General features: G+C 38.4%; 1 protein-coding gene across 1 annotated transcript; it reads left to right on the top strand.

The window, feature by feature from the left end:
- The first annotated feature begins 1076 nt into the window (after window positions 1–1076).
- On the top strand, window positions 1077–17948 carry apobb.1 (apolipoprotein Bb, tandem duplicate 1). Its single transcript, XM_057353018.1, has 28 exons — window positions 1077–1131; window positions 1311–1340; window positions 1589–1692; window positions 1775–1920; window positions 2822–2969; window positions 3067–3219; window positions 3306–3430; window positions 3513–3598; window positions 3683–4136; window positions 4219–4333; window positions 5110–5256; window positions 5336–5547; window positions 5623–5818; window positions 5994–6170; window positions 6256–6459; window positions 7071–7238; window positions 7351–7556; window positions 7661–7840; window positions 7928–8037; window positions 8131–8338; window positions 8448–8620; window positions 8733–8875; window positions 8966–9075; window positions 9316–9686; window positions 10492–16188; window positions 16297–16402; window positions 16518–16704; window positions 16797–17948. Exons 1-28 carry the CDS (start codon window positions 1077–1079, stop codon window positions 17751–17753), a joined length of 10968 nt encoding a protein of 3655 aa, XP_057209001.1. The 3' UTR covers window positions 17754–17948.
- Window positions 17949–17957: the final 9 nt, after the last annotated feature.

The raw sequence follows: 17957 nt of genomic DNA, 5'->3' as shown, positions 1-17957 counted from the left end.
CCACAACAAACAGATAGAACAATGTCCACCCATGCTGTAAAGATTTGGATAATATTTATTTCATTTAGAGGAATAATAAGCTAATGTTCACAATATGTTTCTCGTGTTATTTGGCTTAGGGACCAATTTTAGCACATTCTGCAAATAGCCCTCCATAAATTAGCTTTTAAAAAGTAGGGCGCTAAACAATGTATAAAAGAATCATTTCTGGCTGTATAGTTCCATAAAGAAGCATTCTGTTTCACAAAAGGTTCTTTGTAGTGGAAAAGAGTTCTTTAGACTTTTAAAAGGTCGGAAAGCAATGATTATATGGCATTACTCTGAAGAACATTTTGTAGCATCTTTATTGTAGCCTATATTTTAGAAATATCTGACATGCTTAACAAAAACTTAGACTCAATTGGATAAATAACTTTTTGGTGCATCACGACTTGGACAAATAAGAATGGTATATTTACCCTCTAAAGAAAATAAGTAAACAGGACAAAAGGGCAAAATGTTTAATCATTTATTCCAGTCGTGGTATCAGTCTGGTCTCATATCTGATTGGCAAAATCCTTGGGGAAGATTGACAAAATAAAATGCAGCCAAATAAATATGTTGGTGTAGAAGATACTATGTTATTATATATACAGGCTGAGATTAGTCATGACAATCTTGTTTTCGTTGCCTAGTGTCTTGCATCTCACTAAGTAGACATGAAGGAGATTGTATAAATTAATTGTTGTGAAAAGCTGTGAGATAAAAAATTATTTCCTCTGTATATCACAAAGACGGGTGTAAATTGAACAATAAACAAAATTAATTTCCAAAACATTTCCTATACATAACTGGACAAGTATCCATTCTTTCATCTATCTCTTCAGTTAAAAGACAATTGACTCCTTATTTTAAACTAGTTGCCTTTGTCCTGCCACAGAGGCACATTATATGAACTTTGGAATGGGCTCAATGTGACTGCATCTCTCCTCCCATCGCTGTATGACCTGCCTTAGTATATAAAGCCATTGGCAACGGTTATACAGCAGGATACATCTAAATACGTGTCTTGAGGAGAGAGCTTAACTGAACCCATAATGGGGGACAATAAGCTCAGCCTTTTGCTGCTGCTATGCACTACAGTCTTGACAAGTAAGTAAACATTTATGTCTGGGGAAATTACTTTTTCTGGTTTTCTGGTATATTTCTTTTTGTGAGAGTGTATTTATTTGATGGGGATCTGTTCTACTGTTTTTGATGTTGTATGTGTTTTTATCCGCTAGCTGGTGTCTTGATATTGTTTGTATAATCCTCATATTTTACATTTGTAGATGCTCAAGATGAGGAGACACCATGTCTATGTATGTGCTTAAATATTATTTGACAACTTTACTCGAGATTCTACAAATTGTTTTTCTAGAAAATATATAGAGTACATATTGTATAATTTTTCATGATGATCCATGAATAAGGTTTTAAAACTAATAGTAAATTTTGTTACTTATTTAATAATCCATCTCTTCATTTTATAAAAAGCAATATATTGTTTTAAAGTTGTAGTCTTCCGTCAGCTTCCTCAGTGTTTACAATGTGATTTGTGTTCCCTTAGTGGCCAAAAGGTACAAGAGCTTTCACAAGTATGAATACAGTTATGAAACGGAGTCCCTAAATGCCCTGAATGGAGCAACCAATGGCCCCAAGGCTAGCTGCAAGGTACATGCGTGACAGTATTTTGATTCCTTTCGTTTATTTGAATTTCCAAACATTGTATAACAGACTTTTCTGTTTTAAATAGGTTGAAATTGAAGTCCCGGGCACATGCAGCTACATTGTGCGAACAACTAGCTGTACATTGAGTGAGGTAACCAATGTTGATGGTGAAGGAAAGCCTGTCTTTGGGCCATCTGCTGGTGCAGATACCTTCAGGGCTGCCATGGAGAAGTATGTTCTTCCAACACAGTCTCACAGGAATTCGTGACATTGTCACAAACTGTAATCTATTAATTTGTGTTTACTGACACGAATTTCCCCTTTTTTTCGTGTCACCCATGCACCATGACTTTCAATCTAATGTATTTTAATACGCGGTATCTTCATATGTATAAATATATATCAACGCAATCTGATGGGAATTCATACCTATTTTACAAGGTGGCTCAATCTTTTAAATTCCTATTTATTACGATCTCATTGGTGTTTTGTTATGATTTGACTTTTCCCCTGTGACGTTAGGTGTAGGGGCGGGGTTAGGGAAGCCATATATCATTGTTTTGCCACCTCGTGAAACTCGCTTTTTTAGCAAAATTAGCCTTTGCGGCTGTGATTTTAGGGTTTGAAGTGAAGTAGGGTGTTGGTTAGCCACATCCTAAAATATGTACGACTTCTTTTGATATCAGGTTATAAACATATAAATGTAAATACACGCAGTCTGTGTATTGAAAGTCATGCTGAGTGACATGAAAAAAAGTCGTGGTCACTGACATGAAAAAATGGGGAAATTCGTGTCCATGAACACGAATTAATAGAATCCAAATTCCATGTCTATGCCACAAACTGTCTTGAGACTGGGTTGGTTCTTCAAGACATTTACTAGAAAATGATGTTAAATGTTTTTCTAATGTAAAGTTGGATGTTAATCATATTTGTCTACAAGCTGAAAACACATCCAGATCACAGGGAGCATTATATATTGAAATCAAACATAACACTACTTTAACCTAATTTATGAATCAGATTCATTCGATTTTAAGCAGGTTAGAGGAAACATTTTAATAGAATAAATAATCGTATTGATATAATTTATCTAACATAAATCAGTAATGAATCAATAATGACCTCTCAGGAACCCACTTAAGTTCACCGTTGATGAAAAGAATGAGATCAAGTTGTTCCCTGAGGATGATGAGCCAATCAACATTCTGAACATCAAGAGAGGTCTGATCTCTGCCCTTGCCGTGCCTTTGCTTGAAGAAGAACAAAACAAGAGAATGGTCAGTCATTCATTATTAAATCATTGCTGTAACACATTTACATTTGTGAAATAACATTGACGGATCCGTTACTTTTATTAACCTTTCCCCAAACCAGCCCACCATCTATGGCTTGTGTAAGACTGGCTACTCTGTGAATGCCAGAGAGGATATTGCCACTGATGTGACTCTGAACAGAGACCTGTCCAAATGTGACAATTTCAGGCCCATCAAAGACCACACCAGCCCTCTAGCCCTTATCACAGGCATGGTAAGTAATTAATGTTTGTGTATGAATAAAACAAAATATCTCTACGAGCTGGATATCTGACAAGATCTGTCTTTTTCATTACTCAGCACTACCCCCTTACTCACCTGATCAGGAGCAGCCAAATTTGCAACTATAAGTTTGATAATGCACAGAAGCACATGACCTCTGGTGTTTGCAATGAAAACCACATTCTTGTGCCTTTCTCTTACAAGTGAGTCAACTGTGAAGTACATCAGTTTTACTGCTTACAAATTTTTTGTAGGCTACTAAATAAAATGTTTGAATATCAACAGAGGTCAGTATGGAGTTACTAATGTTGGAAAACAGTCTTTGACTTTGGTGGGAGTGACTACACACAATGACAGAATTTTTGAACACAGTAAGCAATAATTTAAACATTTATCTTAATGATATTTTTCTATGTAATTGTTGTGGCCAAAAAGTAATGCTGTTATTTTTTTAGATGTTGCCAACATGAGGACCCTGCATCTCGATGGCAGTGCTGACACAGTTCATCCAATTGCGGATAAGGAAGACATGCTGGCTGTTCTGAGGGAACTGACTGGTCTTTCCGGTACCAAAAACGGACACAAAAGAGCCCACTTGGCTCACAAACTTGTGTCTGTAGTCCGCAAAATGAATGTTGAGGCCCTGACTGCTGGCCTACCAGACGCCCTGGAGATTTCTCGGCCCCTGATGTACCAGGTGTTGTTTCAGTGTGGAACACCAGAATGCAGCAGTGCCATCATGCAGGTCCTCAGGACCTTTGACAGTTCCTCAGTAGAGATTGATGCTGCTGTGTATGCTTTGGGAATGGTACCCAACCCTTCCAGAGCCCTTGTCAAGGAAATGCTGGAGATGGCCAAATTCAAGGCCAGCAAGCCCATCTATTATGCTCTCAGTAATGCCGTTAGAAGGTGAGAAAAGGATAGTTTAACTATAATGATGTTCTACTTCATTTGTTTATATTTTAATCTTTAATTTTTTGCTTTGTATAAGGCTCTATGAAGCTGAAGGAAATGTCACCCCTGAGATCCAGGCAGTGGCCGATTATGCCCTTGAACAGATTGGTGATTGCACAGGGAACCCGGAACAAATATACTTGTCCCTAAGGGTATGTTACCTTCTATCAGAGACAACAAAGGTGGCAGTGCCTTCATAAATTAAAAAATATACATTATAAACAGTGGGTAAAGCACTTACTGCATTTTTCTAATGTAAACTGTCAAACAACCTAATTGGTGTCAAAATTTCAGAGGAATACGGCGTCTCTATTTTCTTCACGTGGGAGCTCTCATTGCTCTGATTGGCTCATTACCCTGTCATTCTGTCAATGTGATGGACCACCTCTCATGTCTGCAAATCGGGCTGAATCGGAATGAATGTACTAATTGCAAAGTTAAAAACGTAATACTTCACTGTACAACCTAAATTTAAGAAAAAAAGTTAAACTTAAAGAAGGACGAACCGATGTGTTGCAACCGACATTAGTGAGCAATCATCTCGTTTAATCGTGATTACTGCGATCGTCACAGACACGATTCATAAAAAAAAGAAAACACTAGGTGTGTTCGAGACCAATAAGCCTATGACATAAAGTGTCATAGAACGATTCAAAAGTAGACGGAAACCACTCTCGAGGTACTTTGATGTCCACTTTAAGGGCTTACTGTATGTAAACCTATTGACTACTTAAAAATTGTAATGTCCGGTCAAAAGTTCACGAACAAAACATTTGATGTTTGCCACAATATTGTTTTAGTTATATCATTGATTTTTAAAAAAAATGTAAAAACAATTGACATACATAGCTAAACATTAGAGTTAAAATAACAGCAGTATTAAAAAGTTTGGGTCAAACTGAGAGCTCTGTTTTTTTAAAACATCTAGGTCATTGGAAATATGGCTGCTGCTGTTGGAGCCGCAAGCCCTGCTTTGAAATCAGCAATTACACAGTGTGTAAACCAGCCGTCTGCAACACCCGAGGTCCAGCAAGCTGCTATTCAAGCTTTTAGACTGACGTCTGTCCCTGAAGAGGTAATGTAGATATATTAAGTAATTCTATGTTTTGTGTTGAGTAGATAAACTGACATTATTATTGCTGTATTTCTAACAGGGCAGAAAGGTATTCATGCAGGTTCTTTTGGATGGAGCTGCTCCAATGCAAAATCGCATTGCTGCTTATCTCATTCTTATGAAGGAGCCTCAGCCCTCTGAACTGGCTCAGTTGATCGCTGCTCTGCCTAACAATGGAAACGTTCAGGTCATGAGCTTTGTTAACTCACACCTGAACAACATCCTGAGCTCCAAGGCACCAGAGACCAGAGAGTGAGTAAAACAAAAATAATGTCTTGTTTCACAAAAACCTAGCAGAAATTAAATATAATTGCTTTTGCTTTTCAGACTTAGAGAAAAGATTCTTAATGCCCTCCAAGGCAATGAGATTGTAGCTGTCATGGATCCAACCAAGTACTCCCGCAATTACAAGATTGGCTCTCTAGAGGGAAATGTAATTTTTGAGTCTGAAGACCTTGTACCTAATGAAGTCATACTGGACATGACCCTGAATGCTTTTGGATATGACATAGACATGTTTGAGGTACAAGATTATTCCAAATGTTTAAAATCTCAGAGCTTTTACTTGTACATTTGTTTGTGAATTATTAGTATGGTTGCATTAATGGGGTTGTCGGTTTAAGCTATGTTCTGTCTTTTCTCTACACTTTTGTATGTTACATTTTCTTGGGCATTTTGCATCCTTTTTGTTCTTTTAGATTGGGTTTAATGGTAAGGGACTCGAACCAACTATTGACGCCTTGATTGGTATTGATGGATTCTTCCGTGACACCATGCAAAAGACCATCAACTATGCTGCTGACAAAATGCCCAAAGGCAATGAAATTCTGGAGAGCATGTTCCCAAAACTATGGAATGAAATCAAGATGAAACAGGTATTTAAAACCAATTCCATTCCACATTATTCATTTAGCAACCTCCATTGTATCAGTTCAATGCTATTGTTCATTTTTCACACAGGGCCCTCAGAGCATCATCAAGGAAGTAACTAATAATGTTAACAAGCTCATCCAGAAACTGAAGGCTCAGGAAAACCCAGAAGCTATGATCTACCTGAGGCTTCTGGGTGCTGAACTTGGCTATCTCAAAACCAAGGATGTGGAGGAGATGGCCTATTCTGCTGCTTTGCTGACCAATAGCCTCGTAAAGATGTTCCCGACTGATGTAAACAAAATTTAAATTACAATTTAAAAAAATAATGAAATGCTACTTTTGTAAGTTAATGTTAAACAGATTCATAGTTGGTAGTCCATAGCAAAACAGCAGAATGAAAAACCAACAATCAGAATCAGAAGAGCTTTATTGCCAAGTGTGCTTGCACACACAAGGAATTTTCTTTGGTGTTGGAAGCTTCTAGTACAGACATTCAACACAATGACAATACAATATAATACGATTTACAGTCTAAAAGATTCTAAATTGTGCATATATAAAATAAAGACTATTTTACAGAAAATGGGGGGTAATAACATATAAGAGACATTGTACAGGGTAGTAAATAGTAGAATATACATATTAACAGATTGTATGTACACTTGTGCAAATGGATAATTTAGTAAGTAGAGGTAGTGTTATATACATGTATACATAAGATGTAGATATAATAAGGCACAGTAGTGCACACTATAGGAGTAGTGGAAGTGGAATATTGCTCTTAAGGAGCAGTTATCTGTTTAGGAGGGAGATTGCCTGGGGGAAGAAGACAACCGATGTCTTGCTCAAAAACACCATAATTATAGAATCCAAATGTATATAAATTTCTTTTTTTGATACAGTTCGTCAAAAGCCTGTTTTCAAGTGCCAACAACGACCTTTTCCTTCACTACATCTTCATGGATAATGAGTTCTATCTACCTACTGGTTCTGGAGTTCCACTGAGAATTGCTTTGTCTGGTACTTTTGCTCCAGGAGTAAAGGGAGGACTTAAATTTGGACGTGACATGGTATGAGACCAGCTGACTTTTACTAAGATCATTTTGTTCATATTTACATTAGATTTTTTCCAAGCTTTACTAGATGAGATCAACTATTGCTGTTATTCTGTTCGATCATCAGAGCGAGATCGCCTTCATGCCATCTGCCGGCATTGAGTTTGTAACTGAGGTTGGAGCTCTCTTACCTGAATACGTTCAGTCTGGTCTGGAGATGCATACCAACATTTACCATGAGAGTGGCATGAGAGCAAAGGTTGCCGTGTCCAACAAGCAGGTCAAGCTGACCATTCCTGCACCCCAAGATCCAACTAAGATCTTCAGTATGACGTAAGATATTTCACAGCTGTCTTAAGAGCAATCATCACAAACGTATGTGAAAACATTGCGATGTTGATCCACATATATATTATGTAAATTGTGTAATTTTTCAGCAACTCTTTGGTGTCAGTGAGCGGTACTGAAACAAAGACCATTCCTGTGTTAATGGATCAAGTCAAAATGAAAGAATGCACCCCTTTCATCCCTGGTGTAAATTACTGCAGTGATTTGCAGTATTCTGATGCCTACTCCAGTGATGCCGCTCCCTACTTTCCCTTAACTGGTGATAGCAAGTAAGTCAAATTCTATACTTTTACAGGACATTCAATAACTTCACTTCTTCACCGAAACTTAAAGATGAACTTTGACTCTTCCCTCAGATTTTCCATCGAGCTCCACCCCACTGGTGAGGTTTCCGAGTACACGGCTACCCTCGATTATGCATCTGAAGATAAGGTTGACAAAGTGACTTTTGCTGTGAAGGCAGAAGGTACACAAAATAATATCTTGTGAACTCTAGAATCTGAGATATATATTTTCTGTTACCCTACAAATTACAAGTGTCTTTTTTTCCACTTAACAGGAACATCCTTTGAGGGTACAGCCAAAGTAATGTTCGACAGACAGAAATACAGCGTGTCCTCTGATTTCCAAGTTCCTGACTACGACCTGGAAGCTGGAATCAGGATTGGTCCTGTTGACCCCAGCACTAAGGGCAAAGCCACACATTCCATCCAGATTGACTTCATCAACAAGAAAATACCCCAAGCATCTCTTATTGGCCTTGCTAAGTACGCACATGTTTGTATTAATATGTTTAAACAGTAGTGACAAAATTATTAATAATATGTTGAAAATAAGCTATGGTGTTCATTCGTGAATGTTCTCTTTATACTTTAGGATTGAGGCGATGAAGGATGCCATGCTAGTGGTTCAGCTGCTCGTCCCTAATCTTCAGACTAATGCTAAAGTAACTGCAAACTTAAATTGTGTCGATGGCCTCACATTAGAGCTGGAGAGTGACCTTAAGATTCCCAAGACGTCCTCTGTGCAGAAAGTCATTCTAAAATATGGTACATTACAATTATTGCAATGTGAAGATGTTTATATGTTATGTACTTTATGTCATTGGTGGTCTTTGAGCACATTGTGAAAAATTAAATAATTTAACTACAAAATTTTCAGATGCTGATAAGATTGAAGCTGAGGTGAAATCTGACATGAGCTCTGAGATTGATACCATCAAAGCTGTGGTCAGAGATTTTCTTGACCAGAAAGTTGGTCAGTCTGAAATGACCATCAATGATATCTTGATCAAATCAGTTGAGGTAAGTTCAAAATAAATTCTCGAATTTAAAAAAAAATTGTAAAAATGGAAACGTTTTTAAAAATAACAGTTGATCTATAATTCCATATAGGGCACAAATGGCTACCTAGAACAATATGCTGCCGGCATCCCATTTATTGAAAACTTAAGGGTTCCTGCCGTCTCTGAATTCACTCTGCCAGAAAAGCTGTTCCTGAATGCGTGAGTGAATTAAATATTTTATTTATTTTATATTTAATTTTGATTTAATTTTATAAATATTTTATACATTTTATTTTACAATTAATAAATCAACAAATTTCCAACAAGGTTCACAACAAAAACAATTTACACATGCAAAAACTAGAATCATGAATAGAAATAGAAACATTATGCTACAAACTGATGCTTTGTAATAGCTAATATAAGTACATTAACAGGGAATCTGATTTTCTGTGACAGTGAGGGGGCTGCCAAATACAAGTTCAGCCAGAAATATTACACCATCCACATCCCCGTTCCTTTTGGTGGTAAATCTTCTGGAGATTTGAACATCACTGCTACCATAACCACACCAGACTTTGAAGTACCTCAGCTTGGCCTACAAGTTGCTTCCGCTAGCATTACTCTTCCAGAGTTTTTTGTTCCAGAGAAGCTGCCGTTGACGCTGCCTGTTCTTGGGATGGCAGAGTTCTCCAGCAAACTGAACAGCAACCTCTACAACATGGAGGCTACTGTTTCTGCCGGCAAGGAACCCGAGAACCCAACTTATTCTACTAAGTTTGAAGTAACTGGAAGCAGCCCAGTGGATATCCTGTCTCTAAAAGTTGAAGGTTAGGCTTTGTACATACAAAATACATGGGTAGTTGACAAATATACTACACATGTGTCCTATGGTGTGCAAAAATTTAGATAACAATAATATATTATTTTATATTATTAATATTTCTAATATAAAATAGCATAAGAGAGATTTATCTTCATTGTTAGTTCGTTTTTCAAAATTTTTCACTACATAGGACACATTTATTTGTCAACTACCCACATACAAAATGTGTACTAAACATACAATACATACAAAATGTGCACACATTTCTTTTTAAGTAACTTTATATTTTTAAATTATTATTTCCTAAGTACCATTGTTTTGCCATACTGATGGCATGATGTATACTTCCTTTTTCAACTTTCATATCACTATAAGGATTTTTTACATGCTTTTAAAAGGAAATGTTTATTTTCATTCATCAAGTTCAACACAGTAACTACACTTAATGTTAAACTTCTACTTATTCAACAAATTTAGGTTACATCAAGTGCTTTCTAAAGTGCTTCCTATAGATGTGAATGGTTTAACACACCTAATTAACCCCACAATTGATCAGTTCCCACAACAGCTCAACTGTAGATTTTGCAAGGATTATCTAACACAGTGTTTTATTAATATACTTTCAAATGAATTAAAATATAAAATTGATATTTAAAACTGCAGTAATAATTTGTAACATTTAGTCATTCATTTCGATCCTTGGTGAATAAAAATATCAATTTCATTCAAAATCAAAATCAAAATCTTTCTGACTCTGTATGGAAGTGGGGGATGAATAATCTGTCTGTGATATTTTTTGCTGTGTTTAGGATCTGCTTCACTGATTGACACACCTAGTGACTCTTTCAAAGTTGAGGTGAAAACTGCTGTCAATCACAAGCTTCTTGATGTCAGTGTTTCATTCCTTGGCGATGTGAAACCCGCTGCAAAAATCACAGTGAAGTCAAGCAGCAAGATTGAGGCAACCAGCCCCCTGGGTCTGAAGGTTTCTCTGGAACATACAAGCCAGGCTGGACTCAATATTAAGGAGATCTCTGGAGATGGAAACCTGGTGGGATCTATCGTGATTGGTCCTCTGAATGTCGATGCAACTCTCAAGCAGTCACTTGTTCTCCATCCATTCAAGCCAGCAGGAAAAATTGATTCCTCTCTAGAGGTAAACTCAAACTTGCTCAGTGCACGGAATATCTTTGAGGTTGCTCTTGATAATGGAGAGTTTAATGTGGTATCAAAAACAACTGCATTTGAAGACAGTCTGACACACAATGTTGAAGTCACCTATAAGGAGTCTCTGCTTGCTTTTAAGTCAAATGCAAAGGCTTTCGACCTGAGCATTCGAAACATTGCTGAGGCTAGCGCTAGATCTGACAGAGTTAATTTTAAGATTGAGGCTGCTGCTGACAGGTATGAAGATCTCATCGAGTCCCGCTTTACAGCAGATCTGGATGTCAACGGGTTCGATGTAAAAAATGTTGCCTCTGCAAAGCTGGCTGAATATAAAGCTTCCCACAATTGTAGCCTGTCTCTGAACAAGGATGGCTTGGGGATGCAAGGCACAACCTCACTGCAAAGCCCTCTGACATTTGAGAGCAACTTCAACGGCACCCTTGATACATCAAAGCTTTCCCTGTCTACTGTGACAAAAGGTGACTTTGGTGAGATGACAAACTCACTGTCTGCATCTCTGTCCTCTGTTGCTTTCACCTCCAAAGCAGAAGCCAACGTTGCACATGGAACATCATATGCTCATGACATCTCCCTTCAGATGGAGCATAATAAGGCTTTAATGAACATCAACAATAATCTGACAGTTTTGCATGTCAGCCTGATTAATGAGGCCCAGATGAAGGCACATCCATACAAAGCTGACCTGACTGGCAGTTTGAGGCTTGCCTATGGTGAGGAGGAACTGAAGCACACGTATGAGATTGGATACGCAGATCTGGTTACAACTGCAAAGTGCAGTGTTGCTGGTAAACTGATGGGATCTCACCTAATCCAAAACACAGAAATAGACATTTCTGGACTTGCACTCACAGTCAGAAATGCTGCCCGTTTCAACTCTCAGCCCATACGCTTTGACAATACCTTTCACGTCACTGCTCTTCCATTCAGCCTCAATGTTGATGCCATCACCAACGCTGACAGTGACGTGAGTTTGTATGGAAAACACAGCACCCAAGTTTACTCAAAGTTTCTCCTAAAGGCAGAGCCATTTGCGTTTGCACACTCTCATGAATGTAGACTCTCAACGACTCAGAATCTAGACAATGGTGTATCAATTGAAACCAACCTTGATAATAAGATTGACACTCTGCTGACACCCTCAGAGCAGAAGGCCACAATGAGAATGGAATCTAAGGTAAATTGCCATGTCCTTACCCAAGATCTACGGCTTTATAACACCCCTGAAAGGCTTGGACTAGAAATGTCTGGATCCATGATCACCAACCTCTTCAATACAGTTGACTCCGAAAAGCAAGACCACTTTCTCTCAGCCTTCTTAAAATATGATAAAAATGCGAACAGCCATGTTATCAACCTGCCATTAATGGAGTACATCCCTAGAGTCCTTGAAAGAATTAAATTGACAGTTATTACAGTTGCGGAGTCCCTGCAGTATCACATCAACTCTGTAGATATTCAGAAGCTTCCAGATCACTTGAGAGATTTTATGAGTGATATAAATCTAGAGGAAAGACTGAACCGAATGAGACAGGAATTGATTAGTCTTAATCAGAAATATGGAATCACTCAGGAGGAACTGGATGCTTCTCTGGACAATCTAAGGACTGTTGTACTGAAGCTATTCACTAACCTGGGCACTTATGCGAATGAGATTGCAAAAATGATGAAAGAAGTGATTGCACTGTCTGACACAGCTGTACTAACAGAGACCTTCAACGCATTCAATGAGAAATATGAAGTGAAATCCATGGTTCTCGAAGTCGTTAAGGCCATTAAAGATGTAACTGAAAAGATTGACATGGGGAAACTGAAGGACACCAGCTTTGCCTTCTTGCATGATCTTGATGAACAGTACGAAATCAAATCTTACCTGGAGGAGACTGTGGTTGAACTGAAGGAGATGGTTGAGGATTTTGAACTAGCGAGGTTTATTGAGGATTTGAAGGACTTTGTTATTGTGGATTTGAAGGACTTCCAAGAATTTAGAGACTTTCTAGTAGAGGAAATCAACGAAATGATTGACTATGTAAAAGAACTCTTCACTGAAATTGACATCATGAAAGGGTTGAATGACTATGTGAGAGAAATTCTGGCAGAATTGGAGGTCGACAAGTTGATCAGTGTGGATGAGCTTACCAAAGTGATTGAACAGGCAGTTCAGGTTTTTACCAGCATTGTGCAAACAGTTCAGAACCTTGTGAGAGAAGTGTTAAATAAGCCCATCAGATATATGAGGGGAACAGAGATAAAGCAAATGATTGAGCACTTGAATGATTGCATTGAAAATTTCATAAAAAATGTCAAATCATTTGACTACAATACATTTGTGGAGCAGGCCAACAGGAAACTCGAGAACATTGCATTTGATCTAAATTTCCTGATTATGGGACTTGAGATCCCGCAAAAACTTGAAAATGCCAGAGAATTCGCCAACTATGCTCTTTCCTCAGTAAAAGGCTTTATGGATTTTCTTAAGACAGAAGAAGTTGCTGATCTGATTGATGGAATATTAAATCCAATTGAAACGCATTTGAGAGACTGTGCAGTCCTCAATGGTATTAGGGCATTTTTAGAAATGCTAAAAGACAAACTTATTACCATCGACATGGAAGGGGAAATTTATATTCCAGAGTTTTACATTCCAGGATTCTACAATATAGAGGAAACCACAATTAACTTTGATGATATTGAGGATTACATAAGAGACATTCTTAACTATATTATCAGTTTGACTGAAGTGCGCATGTTTGATGCTGAAGATTACTTTGGCAACCTTAAACTTAACTTCCTGCCAGAGTTTCCTGTCATAACACTGCCGGAGGTCAAACTTGAACCGATCTCCTTCCCTGTCATCTCCAAATTTATTGACAAGCACCAATTCTCAGATCTTAAGATCCCAGAATTTAAACTCCCAGCATTCCCCTACGAGCTTACCATGCCGTGCTTCGGAAAGTTGTACGGTGAAGTTAAAGTCAACACTCCTATTTTCACCATGAGAACTACTGCGGAATTCTACAATTCCACTGACAGTCCAGAAACTCCTCATTTCACAGCATCCGTTAACTCACAAGGAACATCTGAATATGAGATGCTCAAGTATAGCCTGGATTCCACAGCTCGGGTTGCTGTCCCTAAAATGAGTCGTTTGATCGTTGCTGAGACCCTGAGAATCACTCATAGTGCCCTAGGTGTTGATCATCAAGCTTCAGTGACACTCTATGGCTTATCAGCCCAGACTTTAGCCAGAACCACGGTGAAGGTAAACACTGCACCATATAGTGCTAACATTCTCAATACTGTACACTTCGCCCTGGAGGATGGAATGTCTGCAAATTTTAAAACAGTCTATGATGACAAGGTAAACAGTCCTCTGCTCATAAAGGCCATTCAGCATTCTCATACTCATGAACTAACTGCTCGCCAAGATGGCTTAAATTTTGTTCTGAACTTTAAAGACGAGGGAAAATTGTTTACGCTTGACCCATCTGATGAGATGACCTACAAGGAAGAGCTGAGTCTTAATATTAACCCAGTGAAGTTCACACTAACTTACTTTGGAGATATTGACAGTGTATATTTTAAATTTAAGGAGACAGCAAATGCTGAAGCTGTTGCCTTGAGCCACATTGACTTTAAGAGCCATATTGCTTATAGTTCTGATTCAGGGTCCTCTTTCTTGATGGATGCTGCAGGGAAGGCTCATCTCAGAGAAATGAAAGTAGAGTTGACCTTAACCCATGACACAAAACTCGCCGGATTACTCACTGCTAACTTCTACAACTACTTGAACTTTATAATGCATCCCACTGATGTGGTACTTGATTTCCAGAACAGGGCTAATGCCAAGGTGAGCATCTCAGAGTTATATCTGTCAGCCAAGATGGATTTAATGAATAATTACACCATGACACTAAATAGAAACATGCAACGCATGAGCACTGTGGCACTTGCACGCTTCGACCAGGTAAAATATAGTCACAACTTTACATTTGAAAACAACAAGGCTGAAACTGGCATTTATGCCGCAATGAATGCAGATGCCGATCTACAATTCCTAACCATCCCATTTAGCTTTCCATCTATCCCACTTGATACACCATTCGTGGATTTCACAACTGAAGAAATCAAAGATATCAACCTATTTGAGCATACTGGCCTTAAAAACTTGTTGACCACTACTGATCAGAGCATTGATGTAGATGCAAAGATTGTCTACCAGAAGAGCAAAACTCCACCCATAATTGAACTTGGCCTTATCTATGTACCTTCTCTGGGAAATCTGATTTCTGAGCTGTCTTTCAAGTCCTCAGTTTTCAACCTGAATACTAACGCTGGTCTCTATGGGGAGGATAACCTTGTGATTCGCTTTGGTGGTACATCTACCTCTGTGTTTGAATGTCTGAAGGCCAAGCTTGAAGGAACCAGCAGCCTAAGCACCAAAAGTGGATTAAAATTAGCCACTACTGTGGTCCTGGAAAATGTCCACATAAAAGGAACCCATAACAGCATTGCCACTATGAATACAAATAACTTGGAAGCAGCACTGTCTACAGGCACATCTGGAGATATTAACCTCCTTGTTCTTAAAGCTAAAGTCAACCACAAACTCGATGCTGACAACAAGCCACTTTCAATAGTAGTTTCAACTCTGAAGACAGAGTATACTTTTGACATTCCTATTATTGAGCTTGTTGGAAATGGAGATGCTGAAAACACACTGAAATTTGAAGGGGCTTTTAATTTCATCTCTGCTGAGACGACCACGAAGGGTAAAATAACTGGAACATTCCTGGATGGCGGCACCTTGAACGGAGTTCTGAATAACGACGAATCCATCTACCTGAATGGTGATAGTTTGCGATCCACTCTGAAGACAACTGGCAATGCCAACTTGAATTATGGAGATCTCAAGCTCGAATTTGATGTGGATGAAAGCTTAGCCTTGGAGGGAGCTGTTAATCGTTTATACACTCTGCTGAAACTCTCTTCCAACAATGAAGTAAGTATTGGACAGTTCAACACAAAAGGAAAGCATACTGCTCAGGCTACAGTTGATCTGGGTCTTCTTAAGTCACTGGAGGCTGATGTGAAAGTTGACTTGTCTCAGCCAAGCACCTTCGGTAATATTGGCATCTCTGAGGTATTGGTAGTGGAGTTCACTGTACCCAAGCAGAAAATCGATTACATCTCAAAGATCATCTCTCCAGTATATAGAATGGATGTTGTTGCTAACCTAAATGGAAATGCCCCAGTCTTCAAAGGTATTTTCAAGTCTACGACTACTTCACCAGCTGTGTTCCTGCAGTATGATCTCGACAGTGAGTATCTACAAAGCTGTTACTTCGTTTTACTACAGTAAATGGAATTAACAACATTATTGCATGGTTATTTGGAAGTGTTTAACTTTATGCTTTTTTACAAAACAGGCTCTATGAGTACTAAAATGGACAATGACGCCCTGACTGTTGAAGCTAATGCTGTACTTACACATGCAGACTTTACTATGGACATCAGCAATGTTATTAGCATGAGGTAAAAAAAGTGTTTTATCATCCAAAATAGACTTGGATACATCAATAATTCTGAGTGTTAACCTGCTTTAATTGACAAACTAACAACTAAGGCTACTTATACATTTTTATTTTAGCGATCCCAACCACACCCTGATTGTGGATATCACTAGTCCAACATTCACTGACGTAAACGTTCGCTATGCCGTTGGAAGAGATGGGGCAAGTGCCTCAGTTTCCACACCATCAGCTGGTTTCCTTGGTTATCAGCTTCAGGCAACAAATCCATCCCACATGTATGCAAGGATCTATAGCCGTTATGCTGTAAGGGACATTTGCCTTTTTACAAAAGTACAGATATTCACTCACCCTAGTATGTGTATTTCTGCTTATGTAATGCTTGTATTTTTTTGCAGTCTGGCCCACAAAATGACATTGAAATTCTGGAAATCAGAGCAGCACCAATGGGAGATGAAAAAATGCTTCTGTCTGCCACCTACAACTCAGATGCTCCACGAGACATGTTCATAGGTCTAAAGGAGAGACTGCCTGCCATGTTATCTAGTGTTACACAGTTTGCTGAAAAGTCCAGCATGCTTGATGCCTTTGAAACGCTAAGAAACAGCATTCTTAATTTCTTAAATGAGGCATACAATGCTGCTTCCAGCCATGCCCCACAGCTTAGTCAGCTTTCTGATCTTTATAAAAATGTAGTTGTCCAGTATCAAACGACCACCCAGACCTTGCTTGATGATGTCATCAAGTTTCTGACAGAGACACGATTTGTACTTCCTGGAATGGATGAGGCAACCCTGCCTGAAATCTGCAGAAAAATCTGTTCTGATATTGGAAAAGTGCTCAAGAAGTTCATGATCGTTTTTAATGAGTACTTGGATCAATACTTTTTTCCCATCTTTGAGACCATCAGCACAGTCCAACTATATTTACCTTATGGAGAGGTTATAACTGTGAAAGAGATCCAAGATTCAGTAAGAGAAATACTGAGAGGTATCAGTGATGAGATTACAAGAATGATACAAGAACCGGACAGCCCTGATGTCTATCTTGAGAAACTTGGAAAGGCTTATGAAGACGTTATCGATAAATTGAAGTCAGTCGACATTGAAGATACTGCTGCTTCCCTCTACATTTCATTCATTCGTGAGTTCAGGAGACTGGAGGACAAATTTGAGACATCGGTGGCCTATGAGCAGTTCATTGCTGTGCTTGAACAATACGTTGTGCCCTTCTTCGAAACTTTTAATAAGCTGCTTACAGATGTGATCAGTTCCCTTTCCACCCAGGCTGAGACAACGGTTAAAGTTAGTGATGGAAAGGTGGAAATTGAGTTTCCTTTCCCATTTGTCCATTGAAATGAAACTAACAGTGAATGAAATAAACACTACCATTGAAAAGAACAATCTTAAAAGACCATTTAGGCACTTAACTGAAGTGTAGTACCAACATGTACATAAAGAAATACCGACACTTTACACACCTCATTATGCATGCTATTTTGTTTGTATAAATGACGATTCAAATACTAACCCAAGTGTCAAAACCAAAAATGTCAAGCA

Source organism: Triplophysa rosa, linkage group LG15, assembly GCF_024868665.1.
Source record: "Triplophysa rosa linkage group LG15, Trosa_1v2, whole genome shotgun sequence".
NCBI lineage: Eukaryota > Metazoa > Chordata > Actinopteri > Cypriniformes > Nemacheilidae > Triplophysa > Triplophysa rosa.
The sequence above is the reverse complement of the archived record's forward strand: the minus strand, read 5'-3'. Positions and strand labels throughout refer to the sequence as shown.